At 44.1% G+C, this 25,385-nt stretch overlaps 1 protein-coding gene and 1 long non-coding RNA gene across 4 annotated transcripts in view; one reads left to right on the top strand and one right to left on the bottom strand.

The window, feature by feature from the left end:
* Positions 1-25,385, top strand: part of DNAAF9 (dynein axonemal assembly factor 9) — a 132,012-nt gene that overhangs the window by 71,516 nt on the left and 35,111 nt on the right. For all 3 annotated transcript variants that reach the window (XM_043602786.1, XM_043602785.1, XM_043602784.1), the window contains exons 20-27: positions 51-138; positions 10,961-11,064; positions 14,369-14,515; positions 15,593-15,681; positions 16,096-16,197; positions 16,701-16,818; positions 18,709-18,797; positions 20,092-20,250. In XM_043602786.1, the coding sequence (XP_043458721.1) occupies positions 51-138; positions 10,961-11,064; positions 14,369-14,515; positions 15,593-15,681; positions 16,096-16,197; positions 16,701-16,818; positions 18,709-18,797; positions 20,092-20,250 (896 nt within the window). The remainder of the gene's footprint in view (positions 1-50; positions 139-10,960; positions 11,065-14,368; positions 14,516-15,592; positions 15,682-16,095; positions 16,198-16,700; positions 16,819-18,708; positions 18,798-20,091; positions 20,251-25,385) is intronic.
* On the bottom strand, positions 14,529-15,445 carry LOC122496507. The gene is made up of 2 exons (XR_006300835.1): positions 15,337-15,445; positions 14,529-14,695 (listed from the first exon to the last, which is right to left on the bottom strand). It is a non-coding gene; the product is annotated as an uncharacterized LOC122496507 (long non-coding RNA).

Genomic DNA, 25,385 nt, shown 5'->3' with positions numbered 1-25,385 from the left:
AATGTTTATGCTATAAATCATTTACTTTTTGTGATTGCTTGTTTTTAAAGGGGGATGCCTGTTTCCTGGGCACTTTTCTAACAGGAGGAGAAGGAGCATATCTTTATTCCAGCAACCCACACTCCTGGCCTGAGGAAGGTGAGCCAGCCGTTACTGTTCTCTTCCTGACTGTGTCTGGGTTCCTCTTCTGCAGGTATTGGCATGGGTGTTGTGAGAAATAATACATCAGATATTTGAAAAGATTTGTTGGCATAGAAGTATTTTCCTACAACCTTTCTCCTTTTATCCACCCATTTTGCAGATAGGAAACTTGTGCTCCGAAGGGATGGGCCCAGAACCACAATCTGGCCCTCTTGTTGCGTCCTGAGGATTGTTCTCAGAATGGGCTAGAGCAGTAGCATGTTCAGAAATGGAATCTGTGGACCAAAGTCTGGATTCGTTTTCCATTGCTGTATAACAAATCACCACAAATTTAGTAGCTCAAAACAATACATGTTTATGATCTCACAGTTCAGTAGGTCAGAAGGATTCATGTTGAGGGTCTCATAAGGCCGAAGTTAAGGCATCAGCTAGACTAGACTCTTGTCTGGAGACTCTGGGGAAGAATGTGCTCCCACGCTCATCTAGATTATCAATGGAATTCAGTTCCTTCAGACTGTAGGACTAAGGTCCCTGTCTTTTTGCCAGCTGACAGCCAGGACCATGCTTAGCTCCTTCTTGCAGAGGTCTCCACCCTGTGACAGCCCTCCCCCATCTCAGCAATGAGAACCTCCCTTGTGTTGTTGAATCTCTCTTATGCTTCTGTTCTGTATAAATTCCCTTTCTATACCAGCCAGAGAAAACTGCTTTTAAAGAGCTTGTTGTGATTAGAAGCCCACTCAGATCATTTCTCTTTTGCCATATAATGTTACATGAACACAGGAATAACATCAGGAGATGAAGGTCACAGGAGCCACAGTCTACCCTCCGGCCCCCCATTCATCCCTCCCACGTGCAAAATACAATCACCCCTTCCCAAGGGCCTCATTTCATTATGGTAATAGTTCAAAGTCCTAAATCTCACCAGGCTCACAAATCCAAAATCTCCTCATCAAGATCATGTAAATCAGGTGTAGATAAGCTCTGGCATGTAATCCAGTAAGTACAACTGAACACAAGTCCTCTCCAGCTGTGGCCCTGTCGAACTAAAGAGACCAGTTATCTGCCTCTGCCTTCCCAACACCCAAGGTGGCACTGGTATAGGATAACAGTTACAGACATTCAGCTTCAAAAATGGGGGAAATAGAAAATAAAAAGGAGTCATCAGCCCAAGGTAGCTTTGAAATGCAGCTGGGCAAACTCCAGAGTCTGGATTAGGTTTCAAGGCCTGAGAATAGTCCTCCATAGCTCTGATCTCTGCCACCTGGGCTCTTGGTTTCAACTAAACCCTTAGTGTTCCCCTCTGGGCTTGTGGCTACACCTTGGTCATCCTTCCTTTTTCGTAAAGGTGGCACTTTGTAGCTGAGTTTTATCAGCCTGCTTCTTGCCAGTAGAATTTTGAGAATCCAGTAATCTCTTTTGATTTATACGCTCTCTGTCCCTTTCAGTCCAAGCTGGCAGTATTTTCTGCTGACCCAAGATTCTCAAGAACCTTGTTGGTTTTGCATGGATTTCATGGGGATTCATTCCATGCTCCTTTTTGGTTTCCCCAATAACATTTTCTTAGTCCTATTCTTTCTCTGGTTGATACATTTTGTAGAGGAAGAGTTGTGACTTACTCCACAAATTTCTCAACCTCTACTATGCAAATCCCCTTTCTGGATAATTTTTTCTCCTTGAAAATATTTTGTCCAGTGGCAAATTCCTCTCTCTGTTCTCAGATTACTGGCTCAGCTTCTGCTTCTCCATTCATGGAGGAGACAAAGCACAAGGAGTTTTGGTGTTCCACAAAATGCTGGGGGTAGTAAGTAATAGCATTTGCTGTCATGCCTGTACTACAGCCCCTGCTTGCACTTCTGCCTATCTAGATCTTGGTGCAGAAGACCGGTGTTAGGAACCCTTGTTGAGGGCAGCGGGTGCGTCACAGTGCCACTAGCCTTGGGGCAAGATTGCATAGTGTTTCAGAAGCAAGTTGTAGAGGCAACACAGAGGTGGTTGTGCTCTGTCATAGTTGAGCCAGTTATAATATTTATCAAGGATGTTTGCCAAAATTAGTTTGCACCTTCTTAGCAAAGGGCCTCGTTAGAAAAATAATTTTAAATTGTATTGAGTTTTCCTGCAAGATTCAGTGTATCCTGAGGTTTCCACATAAAGGGCACAGCCAGGGATTTCTGGAGCCCTATTAGTCACACTCTTTTGAGAGTGCACTCTTAGTTTCAGAGGGAAATGTAGTTTGAATTAGGTGATTTTCTGAGGCAGAAAAATTAAATAGGAGCAGAGAATTTAAACAGGAATCTCCTCTAGCTATCTCTGTTAAGCTTTTTGCCACTTTGGAGCTCAGGTCAAGTGGGGCTTCGAGTTTGTACCACTTAGGGCTCTCTTAAGGAAAGAGAACATAAAACATGTAGGGCTCTTCTCAGGCCTTGGAAAGGGGCTTGGGTAGGTGAGGGGTTCTGAAGCTTCGGTGTCATTAGGGTCTTGGTGAGTCTCTCTCTTCTTGAGACTATGATGAGCTTGAAATTTATCTGTTCCCATTCCCCAAAGGCATTTAAAAAGCTCTTCATGTGGGAGGGGGGATGGTCTAAAGGGGTAAGGGGCATTAAGGAATCTACTCCTGAAATCATTGTTGCACCATATGCTAACTAACTTGGATATAAATTAAACCATAAATAAATAAAAATAAATTTAAAAAGCTCTTCAGCATGCATTGTCTTAATTGAGCTTCTTGTCCTGAATCTCATAAGTGAAAACTTGACTGAGGTTACAACTGCAAGTTCAGGTAGCTCTGGAGGGTGGACTAGGTCTTTTTTTTTTTTCTTTTCTTTCCTTTTTTTAAAAGTATTTATTTTGAGAGAGAGATCGAGCAGGGGAGGGTCAGAGAGAGGGAGAGAGAATCACAAGCATTCTCTGTGCTGTCAGCACAGAGCTGAGCTGAACCCAAGAGTTAGACGCTTAACCCTGAGCCACCCAGGCGCCCCTCACAGTGTTTTTCTAAAATCTGGACCAGGTCTTCTGATTCTCAGTCCAGGGTTGGCATTTCAAACTACATATAGACAAGAATAGTACTTTCTTTACTTTGAAATGCTTCCAGCTTTGGAACCTTTTTCCTTCCCCAGTTAGTGACTTCTGCATCATAGCAGCTTCCTGTTCATTTATGTCCTTCATGTGTCCTTCTCTTCCCCACCCTCAGGGTGCCCAGCTCCTAATCCTCAGGAGCCTGCTTAGGGTTTTACCACATATGCCTATATCCCTAAACAAAGTCTTGTTTTTGAGTGTAACATATATAATCACACACTGTGTATTCTTCTGGGACTTGGTTTTTTTTTTTTTTTCTCACTATTCTATTCCTGAGACTCCCCCAGATTATTATGGGTAGCCATATAGTTCATTGACTTTCATGGCTCCGTAGGATTCTTTTATATGAAAATGTGCTGTTTATTCTTTGACTGTTGATGGTTTTTGAGGTTATGGTTTTTTGCTATTGCAGACAGTCCTGTCATGAGCCTTCTTATACCTGTATCCTGGTGCACATGGCACCAGGAAGATACCTTAAAACACAGCTTCCTTGCTGTATAATCATTGATATATGTTGTCTCAGGCCGCTGACTTTCCTGTTAACATTCTGGCTGGTTGGTATGTTGGCATTCCTTGAATGTTTGCCACTTTGATTGCTATTGTTTTTTAACTTACCTAGCTGTAGAATTTTCTATGCTTTGCCTCATAAGATTTCTCTGCACCACGGAACTAGAGGGGAGGTCATGTTGATGTGGAATGTTGGGGTTTGGAAGTCAGTGGTCAAGAAAGAATTCTTGAGACATCTTCAGTGCAAAAAGGTGGTTTTATTAAAGCACGGGGACAGGACCTGCGGCAGAAAGAGCTGCCTTGGGGTTGTGAGGAGTGGCTGATTATATACTTTCGAGTTGGGAGGGAGGTAGGGATAAAATAAGTCTTTGAGGAATTTGGAAGCAAGAATTCCAGGACCTTGAGGGGCTAGCTGTTGTTAGGATAAGGTCATTTACTACTGTCTAGTAAAACCTTAGTCATGAGACCCTTTAGGTATATATCAGTGGGCCATATGTTTGGAGGATGATTGTTAAACATATATCTTGGAGGAAGGTAGACATAAAGGAAGTTTCCAAAGGGATTTTTTACAGGATCCTAGAGGTCTGGCTAATGTCAAGCTAAGGTTGCCTTTTGCCTTTAGCAAAGTGTTAACATCAAGGCAGCTAAGCTCCTTGGGGAAGGTTACTCTGCCTGTCTCTAATACTTGTCACTGGGTTGTAAGTTATAAAGAAGTTTACTTTTTTTCTTTTGCCTTTATTCTCCACATCAGTGTGAATAGCCCCTGGCTGAAACACCACAGATTTCTCCTGTTCTCACCAAACTTCAGTAGAATTTCTCAAATAGATGCTTCTCAAGTTTTGTTATACAACTTTGGTCCATTAATAGAGTCCTTAAAAAGTTGTCTTAGCAATTAGTCCAGTTTCTTTCCCTCTCTGTTTCTCTGCCCAACATGGGACTTGAACTCACGAGCCCCCAGATCGAGTCGCATGCTCTACTGACTGAGTCAGCCAGGTGCCCTAACAGTTTCCTTCTTTCTGGAAAGGTGCTGCTCCACTTCACTGTCTTCTCACTTGCATCGTTCCTGACCAGAAATCCACCTCTTATCTTTGTTCCTTTTATAGAAGTTCTCTATTTTTCACTCCAACGGCTTTAGAAAGTCTTTCTTTTTATCACAGATTTTAAGCAATTTTATTTTTATGTGATTTCATGTGTTTTTTTTTTTTTTTTTCCATCTTCCTTGTGCTTGGAAATCGTTTTGTGTCTTGACTGGATGGATTTAGTTTTCCTCAAATTGGGAGGGGTTTTTTGGCCTTTTTTTTTTTTTTTTGGCACCTCCTATTCTGGGGGTCAAGTTGCATATCTTTGCTGCCTGGAGTTGCCCCACAGGCCCCTATTGCTCTGTACAATTATTTTCAGTCTTTTTTCTCTTTGTGTTTCATTATGCATAGTTTCTATTTGTATGTATTCTAATTTACTAACTTTCTTTCCTGCACTGTTGTTTTGAGTTTATTAAATTAACATTTGTTAAGTGAAGCACGGAGTACCGAAGGGTGAGCCAAGTTCAACAAAAGACCATGAAAGAAATTGAAATAGAGAAGTTTATTACTCACAAATCTTGAAGGAAGTACACTCAATGGCATACCTTATGCCTCCAAGAGCACATAGGAAGGACAAAGCAGAGGGCAGACGGAGAGGCAAGACCTGGGGCACACGCCTTTATTAGGGTAGAGTGCTTTGGGGTTCCCAGGCTAAGTCCAGATTGGTCAATTCAAACCAAGAAAGCAGGATTTTGGTAAGCACAAGGGGATAGCCCTAGAAGGGAGGGAAGACTTTTTTTTTTTTTTTTTAACGTTTTATTTATTTTTGAGACAGAGAGACAGAGCATGAACGGGGGAGGGGCAGAGAGAGAGGGAGACGCAGAATCGGAAGCAGGCTCCAGGCTCTGAGCCATCAGCCCAGAGCCCGACGCAGGGCTCGAACTCACGGAGCGTGAGATCGTGACCTGAGCTGAAGTCAGATGCCCAACCGACTGAGCCACCCAGGCGCCCCCAGGGGAGACTTAATAACAAGAGCTGTTGGGGAAGTCATGTCAGGAACTTAATCCTCTTGTGACTCTACGGGCTGCTACATAGGGCTTGCCTGATTTTAAGCCCCTTTTCCCCCAGGCCTCTTGGCCAAACAAAATGTATACGTAGGCGGCAATATCCTGGAGTAGCTTAGCTAAACTTTGACAACTATGTAATGTCATTAATCTCATTCAGTGTATTTTTCTTCTCAGACATTGTATTTTTCATCTCTAGAAGTTTGAGATATTTTTTACAGCTTTTCATATCTCAAGTTAACATGGTTCAGTCTTCTAGCTTCTTCAACATATAGGATACCGTTATATTAATTTTTTTAATGTTTATTTTTTGAGAGAGAGAGAGAGAGAGAGACAGAGCATGAGCAGCGGAGGGGCGGAGAGACAAGGAGACACAGAATCTGAAGCAGGCTTCAGGCTCTGAGCTGTCAACAGAGAGCCCGGTGTAGGGCTTAAATTCACAGACTGTGAGATCATGACCTGAGCCAAAGTCAGAAGCTTACCCAGGCAAGCCACCCAGCCCCTATAATAATTTTTTTAATATACTTTCTTCTAGTCTTATCTGGCCTTGCTTTTAAACTTTGTTAGCCAGGTGGCAGAACAGCATTTAATTTAGGGCTAATTTTACCCCACTGCTGAGGCAGAGGCCTTCTGAGTACTCTACCAGACATCCCTGTGAAATACGAGGCTTTCTGCTGTGGCTGGTGGGAATAGGCAGAAAGTCTCATTCAAGGTATGGGTTGATGTTCATTGTTTTACATAGGAATATCCAGTTTTTCCAGTACCATTTATTGAAAAGACTCCTTTTTCCTCGATCTGTCTGTGTACCTTTGTTGAATATCAGTTGACTGTACGTATTTACTATTTCCTACAGGCTTCAGTGAATGGTTGGCTCTCAGGCAGCTCCTTCATTGTCCCTGTAGGGCTTTAAAGAACATGGAGTGTTTTTTTCTACTGAGCAGAGATTGTTCAGCATTGAGGCACAGAGACGCCAGTCCCATCGGCACATGGGGCAGTGGACACATCCTGAGAACTCTGGTTCCCAAGCTGAGTCCCACCCTCCTATGCTGGGAAGACCTAGGCAGTGGGCAACTGCTAATCTGCTGACTTCATTCTGAACCCTCTTGTGTGTTCCCTTGTGTCCACATGAAGCTAGCCAGGGATGCCGTAGAGAGAATGTCCTCTGCAGCACTTAACGTGAATGGATTATATAGCTGCATATTACCTACAGCATAGATGACTCAGGAACAGATGTTGAGAGTAGTAAGCAAATCACAGAAGGACACATTTATTAAAATTCTATTTACAAAGGGGCACCAGGGTGACTCAGTTGGTTAAGCGTTCGACTTTGGCTCAGGTCAAGATCTCACGGTTCGTGAGTTCAAGCCCCACATCAGGCTCTCTGCTGTCAGTGTGGAGCCTGCTTCATATCTTCTGTCTCCCTCTCTCTGCCCCTCCCCCACACTCACTTGCTCTCTCTCTCTCTTAAAAATAAACATTTAAAAAATTTTTAATAAAAAAATAAAAGTAAAATTCTATTTATATGAAAGCAAAACAGATGAGACCAAATAATGAATAGTTTATAGATACACTGAAATACATTAAAATTATATGGAATTCGGGGTGTTGGTTCCCTCTGGGTAGAAGAGAGAGAGCCATTGAGAAAGGACATTTGGGAGGCCTCAAAGGTACTAGCAATGCTGGATTTCTTAGTCTGAGTGGTGAGTGTACAGGCGTTGAGATTTTGTTGTTACTGATTTTCTTTAAACCATACGTTTACATTTCACACACTCTCACACAGAATGAAAGTTATCCAGCCATTGTATCATAGTTCCTCAGCAGTGATAGATGTTCCCTCTTCACACAGGCTGGACCACTGGAGGAGTTTTCTTTGTACAGCCAGTTTTCTAAAGGAGGAAAAGCCAAATTCTTCATTGGCACTTGGTCTCTTGTTTGCCTGAGGGCTCATCCTTCTGTTGGACTCCTGGTGATACAGAGGTCAATCAAAGACAGAGCCAGGCCTCAGTCCCCTGCTGCTTCTTGGGTAGTGAAGGGGAACTTGCTCTTACTTTGGGTTTTTAGACTCACAGAATGGAGAAGGAATGAGAGAGGCCATTCAGTAAGGGCACTGGGGATGAGACAAGGAGCCAAGGAGATCTCATCAGGAGTTGGCTCCCATGGTCACTGAGAAACCCCTACAAAGGCATTTCCCTTCAGACTGAAATCTGACAGTCATGAGTCCAGAGCAGATACTCGAAGTGTCTTTACTTCATGTGGATTAGGATCCAGAGACCAGGTAACAGGCACTCGGCCACCCAGTGAGTCACATTTCATGTGTGCTCTGAGGATAATGAAAGTTACTGCTCCCAGAGCCAGGCCGAGGGGTCGCTGCGACACAGGGCAATCTCTGCACCAGTACTAAAATCAGTTTCTGTTTACTGTGTTCTTGCCCTGGGCCAGGCCCCAAAATGAGTGCTTTTCCAACACTGCCTTATGAATTTCTGTCTTCGTCTTTTCCATTTTATTTCAAGCTTGAGTCTAGAGAGAAAGGAAATACTGGAGATGACCTCTCACATCTGTGCTCTTTTCTGGAAGCTTTGGAAGGATGTTGAGATTTGTCTAGGAGGCCTTTGAGTGGCACTGTTCTTGCTTCTGAGAAGCGTCTTGTTGGAGCTACACAGGTGGAGGGTGAGCCCAGAACCTGGAAGGGTACCGATACTAAGCAGTAGTAGGGGAGCAGTTCTTAACCTAATACCTGTTGACCTCTCTTTTCTCTGTAAACAGTAGGTAGAGTTATCTTGTGGCTAGAATCAGTGAGGTCATGACACGAGGAGAGTGCTGAAAATCTTGGCTGGGACTTGGGGGAGCTACTAGAGGAGCTGAGAGAGCAGAGGAAGGACTGCGGCAGCGCTGTGGGCCTCTTGAGGCTAAGAAGCAGAGAGAGCACATCGTCAGATCAGCCATAGGGAGCCATTTGGAGAGAGCCAAGCGGGGAGAAGCCGGGTAAGAACCAGAGGGGCCCAGGTGCCACAGTGCCTTGGCTACACTGCACATAGTTCTGTCACTTTGGGGAGAAACTTCTCTAACCTTGTGTCTCCCCATCAGTCCTGTAAGAAGAAGATTACTTGTTAAATGTGTTGGGACGATGGAAAACTATAATGTATATGATGTGCTTGGTGCAGTTAGTGTAATTAGTAAATACTGAGCAGAATCTGTTCCCATCCCCTTCCCTAAGAAAACAGAAGTTAAAGTATGCCCTGTCCTGGAAGATCTGCCCTAGATGTGGGTGAGCGGAAAGTCAGAAACTTCTGAGCAGTAGGGGAAAACTGGGGGCCTGAGGTTTCAAAGGCTCAGTGACATCACAGGATAAGATTTGGGAAGTGAGATAGCAAAAAGGATGATAGGATGTTGCACTCCAAGAGTAGGTTCTGGAGCTGAAGATTTCAGAGGTTAAGATGTTCTGGGTTCTGTTTTACTGCTGTGGCATTGGGATTGAGGAGTAGTGAGTCCAGAATGGGGTGTGGGTCATCCCCTGGATCTCTAAGAAGGGATGGAAGTCTTGGTTGTTTGAAACATTGTGGCATGATTAGGAGGGTAGTCATTGTGAGCATTGAAGGGAAGAAAGGGCTTGTGTGTCTGAGGGAATGAAAATATTGTGCCATCCTGGAAGGGAATGGTCTGGGAGCAGCCATGAAGAACCTTGGCACTGATACAGGATGAAGCTGGGTGGTGGGTGGCTTCTATTCAAGAAGCCTATAGGGCAAGCCTATGTGCAAAAGAGGTCAGGCTCTACTTGTTAGAGGTTGTGAGGCTTATAGGCCTTGAACCTGGATGCCTTAAACTGGGCAGCTGCTGCTGCCCCAGATGCTAAGGTTAGCACTATTTCCCTCTAACTGAGCATCTAGTTTGTCTATTGGTATTCAGGCTCCAAACCTTCCTCTTGTACCTAAAAGCTGTCTCTACCTCCCCTATTTCTTTTCATGCCCCATTAACATGCACACTCCAGCACACTTAACTCAGTTAGGCCTTTCTGCCTCCTGAAACCACACCTCCTCAGGAAAACTTGAAGTCTCCAAAATTCCTCACCTTTGCCTTTGTTCTTCTTGTCATTACAATCTCAAGCTTTGGGGCTGCGTTCCGAGAGCTACAGCTCAAGGAATCAGTCCCTCTTCTTTGTCTTCTGCCCTCTGTAGTCTTATGGGTGCTCTGGGTGCTTCATCTCAGTTTCCAAACCCAGCCTTAACACTTGTCATCTTAGCTCTCCATCCTTTCTTGGTCTGCCCCCTAGGGCCCATAGTGAATGATTCTGTATGACCTTGACCACCCAGAAAACAACAGTTCTCCTTAGACCTGAATCCTCGGAACTGAAGAAACCATCTCTAGTGTCTACATCCCACCCATCTTTTGTGAATATAGAACAACAGGTCTCTGGTGTGTATAGAATCCCCTTATTGCCTAACTCAAATATTCCTTTGCTGGCCACAGGGACCCTTAGGCTCCCTTTACTGTCCTTCAGCTGAGACCCTACTGCTCTTGTTGGGCCTTAAGTGAGGGATGTGGTCTCTTTAGAGCCAAGCCACCTTCTGCCAAAATAGGAGGAAGCAGAGTTTATAAACTCAGCGGTAGAACAAGCATACCCCGAAGTCTTTTTCAGTGTGTTCCCGTAGAAGACACCCACAAGTGAATGTGAATTTTGCCTCTCCCCCATCAGCTGATAACTTACTTGTTTTTTCTAATTTGTGTACAAAGACTGTGATGCCTCATTTCTCTCTGAAGCTCTAGGAGTGTACATCAGCTTCCCCAGAGCACGGGCTCAGCATAAAAATCATGTAACTTGGGGTGCTGGGTGGCTCAGTCAGTTAAGCGTCCAACTTCAGCTCAGGTCATGATATTGCAATTCGTGGGTTTGAGCCCTGAATTGGGCTCTCTGCTATCAGCACAGAGCCCATTTCAGGTCCTCTGTCCTCCATCTCTCTCTGCCCCTCCCTGGCTCGTGCTCTCACTCTCTCAAAAATTAAATAAATAAATAAAAACATTTAAGAAAAATTGTGTAACTTAAGCATTACAGATACTAGTCTCTAGTTACCACTGTGGTTTGCCCTGGTACCTGTAAGGACATTGGGATCTAGCCCCCAAGATCCAACCCTCCAGCTCTGACCAGCTCTTTTTTCCTTCCAGGGAAAGTGCATTTCTTCTCTAGTGGTCTTCTGTTTTCTCACCGTCATCACGGAAGTATCGTCCTTTCCAAGGATCACATGAATTCCATTTTATTCTATGATGGGGTAGGTGTTTTACCAGTCCATGGCTTTGATGTTCAGAAGGATACTCACACTTCTGAGGTGAAAACCAAATAACTCCCTGTCCCTGTTCCTCCACCATGGGGCAGGATTGCCAATAATTTAATTTATTGAAGTATACTTTAAATACAGTTAACTATATCCATTTAAAGTTTTGATAAATGTATATACTTGTGAAACCACTATCACAGTCAAGATACAGATGACTTCCATCACCCCTAAACTTTTTTAATGCTCTTTTGCAGTTCATCTTTCCCTCCACTTCTGGCTTCAGGCAACTACCAATTAGCTTTCTGTCACCATAGATCAGTTTGCAGTTCTAATATGGGCTCCTGGATGGCTTAGTCAGTTAAGCATCTGACTCTTTGTATCAGCTCAGGTCATGACCTCACAGTTGTGGGATCAAGCCTTACATTGGGCTCTGCACCGAGTGTGGAGCCTGCTTGGAATTCTCTCTCCCTCTCTCTTTGCCCCTCCCCTGCATGTGTGCACACACACTCACTTTCCCTCTCAAAGTAAGCAAATAAAATAAAATAAAATAAAATAAAATAAAATAAAATAAAATAAAATGTTACATAAATGGACATCATACATTCTGTACCCTTTTGAGTCTGGCATTTTTCATTCAGCATAATGATTTTTAGATTCACCCATGTTTGTATCAATAGTTTGTTCCTTCTTGTTGCTTTATTGCCGAATGGTATTTCATTATTTGGATATAACATAAAATTTATCAGACTAATTTATAATTTGAAACTCTAGAAAGTCTCAAGGAGAGAATTTACTAAAAAGTAAAAAAGTAAACTGGATAAAATGTTTTTGGTAATTAGAACAAATTATTTTCTATTAATAATTCTGTCTTTATTAACATGAAGTTAGTTAGCAGATATATGGAAGTACATCAGAAACAGCCTCACACTACCATGTAAAATAGTAAATTGGCAAAGAATAAATAAAAGGTTCTATTGGCAAGGAGAAATGCAGTAAGTAATATGAATGCCCAGCCATAGGGGTGGCTTTAGAGGATAGTGGGATGCAATCTTTGAAAATATTCACAGATAGTTTGTAGCAACTTGGCAGGTGCTGATGGTAAATGAAGTTTTAAAAGCAGGGTCCTGGGGGGTGCCTGGCTGGCTCAGTCAGTCCAATATGTGCCTCTTGATCTCTGGATTGTAAATTGAGCCCCATGTTGGGTGTAAAGATTACTTCTCTCTCTCTCTCTCTTTCTCTCCTTTTTTTTTTTTTTTAAGTTTATTTATTTTGAGAGAGAGTGCACATGCACAGGAGAGGCTGTCAGCATGGAGCCTGACTTGGGGCTCAAACTCACGAACCATGAGATCATAACCTGAGCTGAAATCAAGAGTCGGACTCTTAACCGACTGAGCTACCCTGGTAACCTTAAAGATAAAATCTTCAAAAAATAAAAAATAAAATAAAATAAAATAAAATAAAATAAAATAAAATAAAATAAAATAAAGTAAAGTAAAGTAAAGTAAAGTAAAATAAAATCAAGGTATGGAATTAGAAAGATAAATACAATTTTGCACTGCCTGAAAAAGGCAAGTCAGTAAATGAATAGGAAAAAAGACTAGAAGGAAAGATGTTAGATGTGGTTGGGTTTATACTATGGAACTTTGGATTGACTTTTTTTTTTAACTTTCTCTATTCTATTTTTATATTCTTTCAAAACTTTAATTAGTGAACATGTTATTTTTATAATGAAAACAATTTTTTAAAGAAGATTTTCCCTAAGATCAGGACCAAGACAAGAATGCTCATTTTTGCCACTTCTGTTCAATATAGTATTGAAAGTTCTAGCTAGAGTGGTTAGGCAAGAAAAAGAATTACAAGGCATTTAAGTTGGAAAGGAAGAAGTAAAATTATCTCTCTTACAGATGGAATGATCTTATATGTAGTAAACACTAAAGATTCACACATAAAACCTGTTAGAATTAATAAATGAATTCATTAAAGTTGCAGGATACAAAATTGACACCAAAAAATCAGTTGTATTTGTATACCCTGGTAATGACCAGTCTGAAAAAGTTAGTAAAAAAAACAATTCCATTTACAATAACACCAAAAAGAATAAAATAAAATACTTAAGAATAGATTTACCCAAAGAGGTGGAGACTTATATGCTGAAAACTACAATGCATTGCTGAAATTAAAGAAGTTCTAAATAAATGGAAAGACATCCCATGTTCATGGGTAGGAAGACTTAACATTATTAAGACCACAATTCTACCTAAAGTGATCTACAGAGTCAGTGCAGTCCCTATCAAAATTCAATGGCATTTTTTGCAGAAATAGAAAAACCCACCCTGAAATTCATATGGAGCCTCAAGGTATGCCCAAACAACCAAAATAATCTTGAAAAGAGCAAAGTGGAAGGACTCACACTTCCTGAGTTCAGTACTTACTACAAAGCTACAGTAATCAAACAACCGTATGGTATTAGCATAAGGTCAGACCAATAGAATAAAATAGCCCAGAAATAAACTTTTGCATATATGGTCAAATGAGTTTTGACAAGGGTGCCAAGACCATTCAGTGGGGAGGGACAGCCTTTTCAACAAATGGTGCTGGGAAAATTAGATATCCACATGCAAAAGAATGAAGTTAGATCCTTACTTTATGCCGTATACAAAAATCAACCAAAATGGAGCATAGACCTAAATGAAGAGCCAAAACTACTAAACTCTGAGTATAAAACACAGGAGCAAAATCCTCATGACTGACCTAAGAATAGGCAGTGATTTCTTGAATATGACACCAAAAGCCCAGACAACAAATGAAAAAATATATAAATTGGACTTCATCAAAATTGAAAACTTCTGTGCATCAAAGTACAAGTGCAAGAAAGTGAAAACAACCCACAAAATGAGAGAAAATATTTACAAATCGTGGGGTGCCTGGCTGGCTCAGTTGGTAGAGCATGCAACTCTTGATATTGGGATCATAAGTTTGAGCCCCACATTAAGTATAGAGATTGTTTTTAAAAAGATTGTAAATCTGATAAGGGATGAATACCATAGAAAGAGTTTTGAGGTGACGTTTTCAGTTTAGGAGAAAAGACCCTTGTACTTCCTGTATCTCCCATAACTGGGTATTGGAAAGCCAATACCGTAATTCCATAATTCCAGCCATCCATAATTGAACCCTAGTATATCACATAATGTGAAAATAATTGCAGTGAAATTCATTATATGTGTTCTGACAGTAATCATGAGGACTAGTGTCATGCAAATGGCTTTTCTCACTGATGCTCCCTCTTTTTTCTCTTTAGGATTCCACCAGTGTTGTTGCTGCCCTTCTGATAGAGTTCAAAAGTTCTCTGCTTCCTCATCTCCCAGTTCATTTCCATGGATCAAGCAATTTTCTGATGATTGCCCTTTTCCCCAGATCAAAGATATACCAAGCATTTTACTCAGAGGTAACACCAATCATTAGTCAGCAAAACAAATACTTTTCTTTTCCTTAGGAGTTTAGATGGTAAGGCCACATCACAGGGCTAACAGTGAAGTGATGAGAGGCAGAGCTGGGATGGTGGAAGTGGCTGCTTCTAATCCCTGTGGGTCCTGGAATGGTGCTTTTGCCATTGGGAGATGAGAACCTAAAAGAACCAAACAAAAGGCTTTTAGCTGCTAAGACAAATCTTCTTTGTCCCTTTAAATCCTAATTAGAGTCATTTTTCTTTTAGCTACTTTATTGAATTGTTGGGCCATACCTACTGGATAAGAGCTCTCTAGCCCTCCCCAGTCTCTGCCCATGGTTCACAAGCCCTGCCCTTGTGAATGGTCCCACCTGACAGTCTGCATGTTATAGGCACTCAGTACAGGTTGCATGAGTGAGAGAGCTTACCAAGAATTACACAACCCACTTAGAGACCATGCCGTAGCCAAAGTTAAACACATGGCCAGCCTCATGACTGGTGGAAGTGCTGGGAAAGGTCTGATTGCAGCAGCTTATAAGGGGACAGTGTCCCTCTCTCAGGACAGATTGACAGAACATGGAAGAGAGAAGGGTTGGCCTGGTTGCAGAGTGGCCTCTCAGGCTAGTTTATGTCTTACTCTTACTGCCTGCTCATCTTTCCTACCTCCTTGTGCTTGTCCTTTCAATCCAGGGACATAGAGATAGCACTTCAGATTCTTCTCAGCTATCTCTGTGCCCCTAAACAGGACTTGCTTGAACTGCTCCTTCTGTCTGGCCCTATCACCAGGGAAGAACATGCCTATGCTGCCAGAACAGTGTTACCTGACACCTTCCTCCGTGCTTCCTGGCTTCTGAAGGAACAGAATCCCTGGGAGAGGAACCCAGAAAGAAATTCTAGTTTTGAAAAATACAGAACAAAATTGCTTCAGGCGTCTATTTTTGAAACAAACTTGTTTGTTATGATGGTTTTTCTCTGTCCTGACAGTCTAGATTTTCAACAACCATCAAATCCCCATGTGGATTCCATATCCTGTTGTTGGGTTTAAAGTGTTCTTTGCTCAAATTCTGTTTTGTTTAGGTCTTCTCCCCCTGGCAACAGCAGGCTAACTCAGGGCTGTCTTTAAAAGTGATCCAGGAAGATGGATTATCTGTGGAACAAAAGAGATTGTAAGTGGCTGCCTTCAGTGTTTATGCTTGTTTCCCTAAGCTGTGTGTGTCTGCTCTCTCTGCAGGACGACTTACGTTATGTAACACAGGGGTCTTGGCTTCTGAAAGGGCCAGCACAGTCATTTCAGTGCTGCCACTTGCAGGTAGCCAGTGCCCTTGGGGAAACAGAAGTCAAGAGAGATGAAATCCACCAAGAATCAGAAACCTGTAATATTACCAAGGGTTTCAGGCAAGCCTTCCTCTCTGGGTACACCAGTTGTCACACACTAATACCGCACTATGTTTAAGTCATTGAGATGCTTATTTTGGAAGTGTTGACTCTGTCACAAGACTCTGGCTTGAAAGCATCAAGTTATGTAAAGTGTGGTGCTATAGGGAGATGGAGTTCTAATCTGTGAGCTTTTGATATTCCAGACACTCCAGTGCGCAGAAGCTCTTCAGTGTCCTGAGCCATTCTGCTGGGGAGAAACGGAGTCCTCTAAAGCTACTCCCAGCCAAACTCCCAGAGCTGGACTGGTGAGCTCTGGTTTTCTGTTTATAGATGTTTCATGGTCTGGCTTTTGAAATGTCAGAGACCCCAGCGTTGGTCCTTTCTAAGCTGCTCTTTCCAGGGGCGCCTGGGTGGCTCAGTCGGTCAAGCGTCCATCTTCGGCTCAGGTCATGATCTCACGGTTCGTGGGTTCGAGCCCCGCGTCGGGCTCTGTGCTGACAGCTCAGAGCCTGGAGCCTGTTTCAGATTCCGTGTCTCCCTCTCTCTCTGCCCTTCCCCCACTCGCACTCTGTCTCTCTCTGTCTCAAAAATAAATAAACATTAAAAAAAAAATTTAAGCTGCTTTTTCTTTGTAGCTTCTTAGGGATCAGTGTAAACAGTAGTAGTGACACACCATATAGTTTTATTCTCTAGAGAGTATCTGTCTAAGGTTTCTTTTTTAGCAGTTAGATAAGGCGTTTCTCATGTGAAGGAGCACATTCAGGCAAGGCTGGCAGTGGTAACATTAGCATTGTCTTTGTTTTTCTAGGTTTCTTCAGCATTTTGCCATCAGCAGCATTAGTCGAGAGCCTGTGATGAGGACCCATCTCCCAGTCCTGCTACAGCAAGCTGAAATCAACCCTTCTCACCGAGTAGAAAATGACAAGGTACAGCAGCTCAGCAAATATGCTGGGAATTCACAGGAAGATAAGCCCCATAGCCTGCCCTTTGATCTTCTGTGTCAGTTAACAAAAAGAGCTCAAGCAGGGCAGGGTCCCTTTTGAAAGACTCTCCACCTCCTAGGATACTGATGTAATGATATACAGGAAACCTACTCTGTACAGTGACTGTGTACAGGTGTCTGTACTGACCCCAGCCAAGCCCTGTAGCAGCCATAAAGCCCTAGCACCTTGCCATGCCCTCCCCTGGCTTCTCCACGTCTTTCAGATTCTTGCTCAGTGCTCTCATCCCATCAGCCTTTTCTGTTTGTGACAAGGACTTACCTGGAAGTGGGTGACACATTGAGCTTAATAAGAGGAAGGGCCTTATTGGGCCTTGCTGGCATCACTAGGGTAAGGTGATACTTTATAAACACTGTCTTCCCAAGAGTGGATTTTAATCCGCTCCCACCTCACATGCCCCTCCTTTTGACCCCTCCCACCATTTCTCTGGAACCAGAAGTCATAATATACTCCAAGAGGGCATTTATTTATACATAAATCTAGAAGACACTCACCTGCAAAAGAAAATAGGAGTACCAAGCAGTTAGAAGCCTGGTTTTTCCCTAAGGCAAGAGTTTAAAATGAAAATGCCTACTCATTAAAAGGGCCCTATAGGACTGGCCTTAAAGTAAGACGATGTCTGGCTATAAGCACATGTGCTGTGATTTGAGAGCCAGGGACTTGGGCGCTGAGGAATAGGACCAGGGTGGGGAGGAGGATAAACAAGAAGTTGCATGGAATACTGCCCACAGGGACAGTAAGGGATATAGAGTAGGAGCCTGGTTGGAAGGGAGGAGGGAAAACTTCTGGTTCCCACAAAAGAAGAGAGATCCACAGCCATCTTTGTGCTGATGTGACCAACTAGAGTGGTAACTGCCACCAGCTAAGCTTTAATCTAACTCATCTGTGACCAGGCCCATCCCAGTGAGTCTTGTGAAATAAAAATTTACATCGAGGGGTGCCTGGGTGGCTCAGCCGGTTAAGCATCCAACTTCGGCTCAGGTCATGATCTCGTGGTTTGTCGGTTCAGGCCCCACGTTGGGCTTTGTGCTGACAGGTCGGAGTCTGGACCCTGCTTCGGATTCTGTGTCTTCCTCTCTCTCTGGCCCTCCCCCACTTGCACTCTGTGTCTCTATATCAAAAAATAAATACACATTAAAAAATTGTTTTAAAAATTTACATTGATACTGTTCAGTAGGTGTATGGTTCCTTTCCTCCCCTGCTCCACCTCTTCTCTGTCACTGGATTTCTTTAAGTTGCTTCAGAATACATACCTGCAGAGGGCCCTGTTTTCATCTGGTTGTGTGTTAAGGCTAAGACAGTCCAACCTGCTCTTCACCTAGTCAAGATTCAGACGTACTTCCTACATTCTGTTTGCTTCCTTAGCTCAGGCCATTTGGCTTGGGTGGATTGGGCAGCCAGACAGAAACATCCCCATGCCACTCCTCTTCCTTGGCTGAGCTTACTTACCACACCAGTTTAGCCTGTGGCACTTTATCTCAGACCTCCTTTCTGCCCAGTGTTTTCCATGGTATTTTAACTGATCTAGTCAAGCCTGCTGCATAGAAATTATATTAGTAACACTACATTTTACGTGGTGTTTGCTATGTCCCACACACACTGTTCTAAACACTTTACATATATTAACTCAGTTAATCATCACACCCACCTGCAAGATAGGTTCTGTTATTAGCCTAAGGACATATATCTAGGTGAGTGCTGCTGCTGAGGTTCAAACCCACAGAACTTGGTTCCAGAAATCATTTCTCTTAACCTGTTACAACAACGCTGCCTCCCTGTTGAATGACAAACTCACATGACTTTTCTTTCATGTAGGTAACTATCAGCATTGTAACTGGCCTCCCAGGCTGTCATGCTAGCGAGCTCTGTGCCTTCCTGGTCACTCTGCATAAGGAATATGGCAGGTTAGTACGTCTGCTGCCTTTGCTTTGGGGAAAGGGATTCTATGCCTGGGCCCACATAGGCACTGGGAAACCTTCAACATGTACTGGCCTTTGGTGTGATTGGTATTAGCACAGGAGCCATCCATCCATTCATTTAACACATTTATACTGAACTCGTCCTGTATGCCAGACATTGTTCTAAGTGTGGGCGACAAATGAAAAAAAAAAACAGACTAAAAATGTCTCTGCCTTCGTGGACCTTACATTCTAGTTTAGGAAGACAATTAACCAGACAAGGAAAGTAGTATATTAGCTAGTGAAAAGTGCCATAGAGATAACAAAGTAGAGAAGGGTATAGGGATTGCCAAGCTGGGAGGGAGGTCCCAGTTTTAAATTGGGTGCTCAGGGAAGACCTCACTGAGAAGCTGGCATTTGAGCAGAGGCCTGAGGAGATGAGAGGAGTGAGTCTTTGGAAATCTGGAGACAAGCACTGTAGCAGCAGAACTAGCACAGGCAAAGGCCAGGGAGTGTGCCTGGTTAACAGGGCAACTCAGGACCAGGGTGATTAGAACTTGGGAGCTGGTGGGTGTGATCCGTCCCTGACCACAAGGGGACTGCATCCGTTCCAGTGCATCTGGGACACATTGGCTTAGGGGAAATTGGGAAGATCATTCATCCATCACTTTCATATGGCTGGCAGATTACTAAACATCCCTGGCTAACTGAACAGGCATTTAATATCTAGTCAGTCTACCTCGAAGTAAGGCATCCTGCAGGAGGCCATAAGGAAGATGGAAAAGATGGAGAAGATGGAAATCACCTAGAAGTTTGGGAGTTTAGGGAGATGTGGGAGGTTGGACAAGTTTTACAGAGATGCTCCAGAAATATTGGTCTTCTTACAAGTACTAAGTAGCTAGCCAGTTCCTCCCTTATTTCCATTTCTTTTGTTGTAGAAATAGTCTGAATTCTTCACCCTGCTCACTTCGTAGCAAAAATTTTACTCAGCACCAGACTGAAGCCATTTTATTGGATGGTCCTTCAGGAAATGACTGCCCAGTCATAAGGAGTCTTTCTCAATTCTGAAGTCTGATTAATGGTCATGTGCTTACCTGACCTTTTCCCCTGTGGCAAGGCATTTCCTGTCAAAAGTTCCAGTGATAGTGGTTTCAGGATACGGAGCTCCCCAGGCCTCCTGTGCGGGGTCACTGGGCAGAATGTCTGTGGAAGTACTGGTCACATTTGGATCCACTGGCTGAGTCGGTGGGGCCCGGCCATCAGGCAGCCCCCATGCTGAGATTATACTTGCCGTTTCCAGGTGGATGGTATACCGCCAAATCATGGACAGCTCCGAATGTTTTCATGCTGCCCACTTCCAGAGATACCTTTCCAGTGTCCTGGAGGCCCAGCAGAACCGCTCTGCCCGCCAGTCAGCCTACATCCGCAAGAAGATTCGACTGCTAGTGGTGTTGCAAGGGTGAGCACTGGAAGTCTTCCGGGGACAATGGGAATGGTGATGACCTTGCCATTACTGTTGTATTTTGTGTGTGGCTAGCCTGGGACACAGAATGACCTCCACATTTGCATGAGCAGAGTCTGCACTACCCAGAGAGGCCTCAGACAAGCAAGGACTCCGGTTACCATCTTGTGGCCCAGAGAGCTGCTGTAGCTTGCCCACAAGTTTTAAGTTTGGTTTCAGCACGATGGTATCCTCAAAATTCTCTATCCTCACGGTAGAGAATTAGGGAAGAGATTCTCTGGGCAAGATTCTTTGATAATTCTTGTAACAGTAGTGGCCCTGAGGTCTCTTCCTTTGCTGTCTGTTTCAGTTCTCCCTCATGTGGAGTTGCAGAGGCAGCCTCTATCCTCTGCGTTCTCGACCCCCACCATTCCCAGGATGGCTGGTCCAGGAGGTTTTCCTGGGACCCTCAGTGGGGAACATGAATAGTCCAGTTGGGCAGGAAGCGCCCTGTGAGGATAGGTTGGACAGAGTGAGTACCACTGCTTCAGTGACCCTAGCTGAAAGGAGTTTACCTCGACCTGTTTGTTCTAAGGCCTTCCAGGGAGGAGCCCTATGCAGGCCCACCACCCCCCAGGCCCAGAAGAGAGCATGCCAGGTCAGGGAAAACATAGTCTGTGGTCTTGATGATGGCTGGTAATACGGAAGCTTTTGGCAGTTCTCACAAAGCGCTTTTGTGCTATGCTATGTTTTTTGTGCTCGTAATAATTACTGTTTGCAATTGGCTAATTGTTTCCAGTAGAGAGCAGGCCCAGATCCAAAGCTCTGTTGGGTTTCCTGGGCGGATGGGTGGTGAGAAGTGGAGAAAAGCTGGGCTGGTGGTCCTGAGTCAGGAGGTGGACAGCATTGTGCACTCCACCAAGCCGTCGTTCCTCTTCTTCAGGCCTTGTTCTCACACCTGCCCTGGCCTTCCCTTCTGTCAGCCCTTTTGTCCTGTTTGTGGGCTGAGGGCATGAAAGCCACAGAGCAAGAGTCTAGGCTTGAAACCACTTGTTTTCTTCTGGCTTTCCATCACTTCTGATGGTCAGAGGAATGGATTGGTCCCTGCCAGAGTTGAGAGTCATTGGGAGTGTGGACCTGGAGTCAAATTCAGCAGTTTGCCGTTGTGCAGCTGAGGGCATTTCCATCTTCCATCACTTGACAAAGCATCGTTGACTCCTTGTCTCTGGCAGTACAGGTCTGCAAAAGTGTCAGCTGCCCTGGTTGTGCTGGACTGCAGTGACCGTGTATGGCCAGCCCACTCTCAGACCCAGCCTTTGCGCAGTCGAAGTCCCAGGATGCTAGGGATCTCAGCTTTCCTGAGGGACTCAGTGGAAATACCAGCAAAATGCTATGGCTCTCGCTAAGACATGGTTCTTATGGGCCAGGCCCATTCTCTTGAGGCTCAGCAAGGAACTCATGGCTGCCTCCTTTTTGCATGACCATCTCCTTGGGACTGGACCTTCATGCCCAGTATTGAGTTTGCCAGTGAAGGGAGACTCCAGAGGTTTCTCAAATTGAGATTTATAGTCCCTGGATATGGCTTTTATCTTCGTTTATAGGGTTCATGGGGGAACACTGTGGTCTAGGGCAGTTTTCTTTTGTCCCCAGAGTGGCCTGGTTCCATTTGACTTCCTACAGCAGTGGGGCAGTGGTGTTGAGCTTTGACATCCACTGGAGCTGTTAATTGTTCTTTTAAAAATTAATGTATTTTGAAATGATAAAATTTTAGAAATAGAGGACAGATTGGTGGTTGCCGGGACTTAGGGATGGGAGTGGGAGGTAGGAACAAGGTGGGTGTGGCCATAAAAAGACAACACAAGGGAAGCGAGTGGTGGTGGAACTGTTCAGTGTCTTGACGGTGGTGGTAGATACAGGAACCTATGCAGGTAATAAAATTGTCTAGAACTTACAGACAGACACATAAAACTGGAGAAATCTGAATTAAAAAAAAATAATTTTAAGGAATTTGAGAGATTATATTTGTTTATACTCCAGAATATTGTAAAAAATTATTCTTTAAATTATCTACACTTAAAGTCTCTCTCAAAACAAAAATTGAATTATTAATCTAAAACACATGCCCAAATTGTAGGCTTAAATTGCAAACATAAAACAGAGGCCAAAGGACAGTTGAATGGGGTATGTTGTTTCAGAATAAAGAAAGTAAAAATCCTGCTGGGGTTTTGTTTTGTTTCTTTGTTTTGCTTTTATTTTTAATAAAGAGAGAACTGACAAGAAAGAGGCAGACATGAAGAACCGGGGGTTTTTGTGTGTGTTTGTTTTTGTTTTTTTGGTTTTTTTTTTTTTTCCTTCATCATGCATTTGAGGCAGTTTATTAGCCAAAGTGATCGAGTTTGGGCTCTGGTAGCTGGAGCAGTGTGCTTCCTTCCGTAGTGAAGCCTGCCTCCTCCTGTTGGGAGGCCCTGGCCAGGATGATTACAGGGCAAGGGCTGAGGAGGGAGGGAGAGCCTAGCAGCCTCCTCCCCACAACAAGTACAGTGAGTGACAGACACGGGCCTCCTGTCTTGCCACAGCAGTTCCTGGCTGCAGTGCCCACATTCATCACCTCGATAACACTGCTCCCACCAAGGATTTTGGGGCCTGTTTTCATTCCAACCTTGTTTCCATTAAATGGAATGCTCTGAAAACCTGGGAATTACCAGCCACCCTCTCTGAAGGAAAACCCAAGATATTAAAATGACCAAAATGACCAGGATTTGGTAAATCTTTCAGTTCTTTTCTGCCCTCAGAAAGGATTCTCTAGGCTCATACCAGACATGGAAAATAAAAAGCTTCCGAAACTTATTTTTAGAAGAGAGAGAAAACTGATGCTTAGGAGCAAGGCTGGGGCACTTAACCAGGAGGGTTAAATCTGGTAAACATGAACACAAAGAGATTTGGGGCAGTGTGCAAGCATCAGTCAGTCCTACTTAACAAGGGTGCAGAACGCCTGGCAATGCAGGCAGTGTGGGGTGCTCTCTTGCATCCAGGCCTAACTAGACACTGCAGAACCAGGAGAAGGAACCCCATGTGGACATCCACACGTGTGCCCAGGCAGGGGGAGAAACCGGGGAGCAGAGGGCTCACTCTAACAGCTCTCTGGCTACCAGGCACTCGTGGGGAAGCTCTAAAACCAGGCACACCCTGTTCTTGATTGAAGTACTGCTAGTTCGTCAGGACAGAGGCAGACCTGGGGATTGGGATGTGAATATTACAGTCTGGGATAAAGCCAAGTGCCATTTTGCAGATGAATTATTTGTAGAAACTCAGGGAGTGGCTCAGGCAGGCTATACCTTTCCCCCCAGCCACCATCACTGGCTTCCCAAGGGCCCAGGCTAGGACCCAGGCCCATATGATCAGTAAGGATGCCTTCTGATTTCCCTTCCCTCTATAGGAACTGACCTTTTGGTGATAGGCTGGGAAAATGTTCTCTACAAGGTAAAGAGGGAAGGCCCCTTCTTGGAGTGGCCATGGGTCTACCCATGATTGAACATCCAGTTCCTTCATCTATCCTGCTTAGGCACCATAGAGTACACCATTCAGTCACTTTACATTGTTATTGCAGAAACAGACTAAAAACAAATAAATGAGAAAATAACAATGTAGCTGATGTTCAGTGCTGTAGGGAAGAATTTCGTGGGGACCGGTGGTGCCAAAAGGAAGGTTGCTGTGTCACAGAGGCTGCAGGAAGTCAGAAGATCCCTCTCTCATAAGATGCCATTTGAGCAGAGACCTGAAGGGAACAAGGAAGCAAGCCTGGCAGATATCTGAGGAAAAGAGCACCACAGGAAGGGACCGAGAATGCCAGGGTGGAAATATGCCTGGCATGTTCAGGGAAGAACCAGGAGGTCAGGATGGGTAGATTGAGGTAAGGGAAGGAATAGTAGGAGGAGAAAGTCCTTGCAGTGTGGGAGTCAGATCATAGACCACCGCGGGGGCTGAGGTAAGGGCTTTAGCTTTTTTATTTTCTTTAATTTTATTTAAATTTAATTTTTTTCATATTTTTGAGAAAGAGAGCATGAGTGGGGGAGGGGCAGAGAGAGAGGGAGACACAGAATCTGAAGCAGGTTCCAGGCTCTGAGCCATCAGCACAGAGCCTGATGTGGGGCTCAAACTCACGAGCTGCGAGATCATGACCTGAGCCGAAGTTGGACACTTAACCAACTGACCCACCCAGGCGCCCTGTAAGGACTTGGGCTTTGACTCTGAGTGGGATGAAGCCACTCCGTGGCTTAGCACAGTGGGGTCAGCACGATCCTTCTAGCTTCTGTGTTGAAGACAGGTCGGGCAGGGCCAGGGTCAGAAGTAGGGAGGTCTGTGAGGGGTACCTGGATGGCTCAGTCGGTTAAGTGTCCGACTTCGGCTCTGGTCATGATCTCGCAGTTTGTGAGTTTGAGCCCCACATTGGACTCTTTGCTATCAGTGTGGAGCCTGCGTCAGATCCTCTGCCTCCCTCTCTCTGCCCCTGCCCCGCATGCGTGTGCATATGTGTACGGGTGCACGCACTCTCCCTCCCTCCCTCTCTCTCTCTCTCTCTCTCTCTCTGAAAAATAAACATTAAAAAAAAAAAGTAGGGAGGCCAGTGAGGAGGCTGTGGGGTGATCTGTGCAAGAAATGGTGACAGTCCTGGCCCAGTAGCAGTGTGAGAATGTGAGCAGCCATCTTATTCTAGTTATAGTTTAAAAATTGAGAAAAAATGGAGTCAGTGACGACGCAACAAATTTTTTGGCCTAGCAGCTAAAAGAATGGAGTCCCCTCTGCTGAGAAGGACAAGGCCTTGGGAGGAGCATGCATGGGAGAGTTAAATGATTGATAAACATATTACATTCTAACTAAAAATAATTAAAGTTGGCTCTGGAAGTTGTAGTTTAGAGGGAGTTCCCAGCAGGAAAGACAAATGCAAGCGGGGTTTGACATGTATCTGCTGACCTACAGAGGTACCTGATGATCCCCATTCTCTCTTGTCTGCATGTTCTGTGAAGCAGAAGGAGAGGGGAAAGCTATTAAAGGAAATAGACCAACATCGGAGCTCCTAGGTTGATTGGAAAACAGGCCTAAGGACACCAATCCCACCTTCAGAGCGCCAGGGTCATCTGCAGGCTTCCCTTCAC

Source organism: Prionailurus bengalensis, chromosome A3 (genome assembly GCF_016509475.1).
Source record: "Prionailurus bengalensis isolate Pbe53 chromosome A3, Fcat_Pben_1.1_paternal_pri, whole genome shotgun sequence".
In the NCBI taxonomy this organism is placed as follows: domain Eukaryota; kingdom Metazoa; phylum Chordata; class Mammalia; order Carnivora; family Felidae; genus Prionailurus; species Prionailurus bengalensis.
Note: the sequence above shows the minus strand (reverse complement) of the source record. Positions and strands in the feature narration are given on the sequence as shown.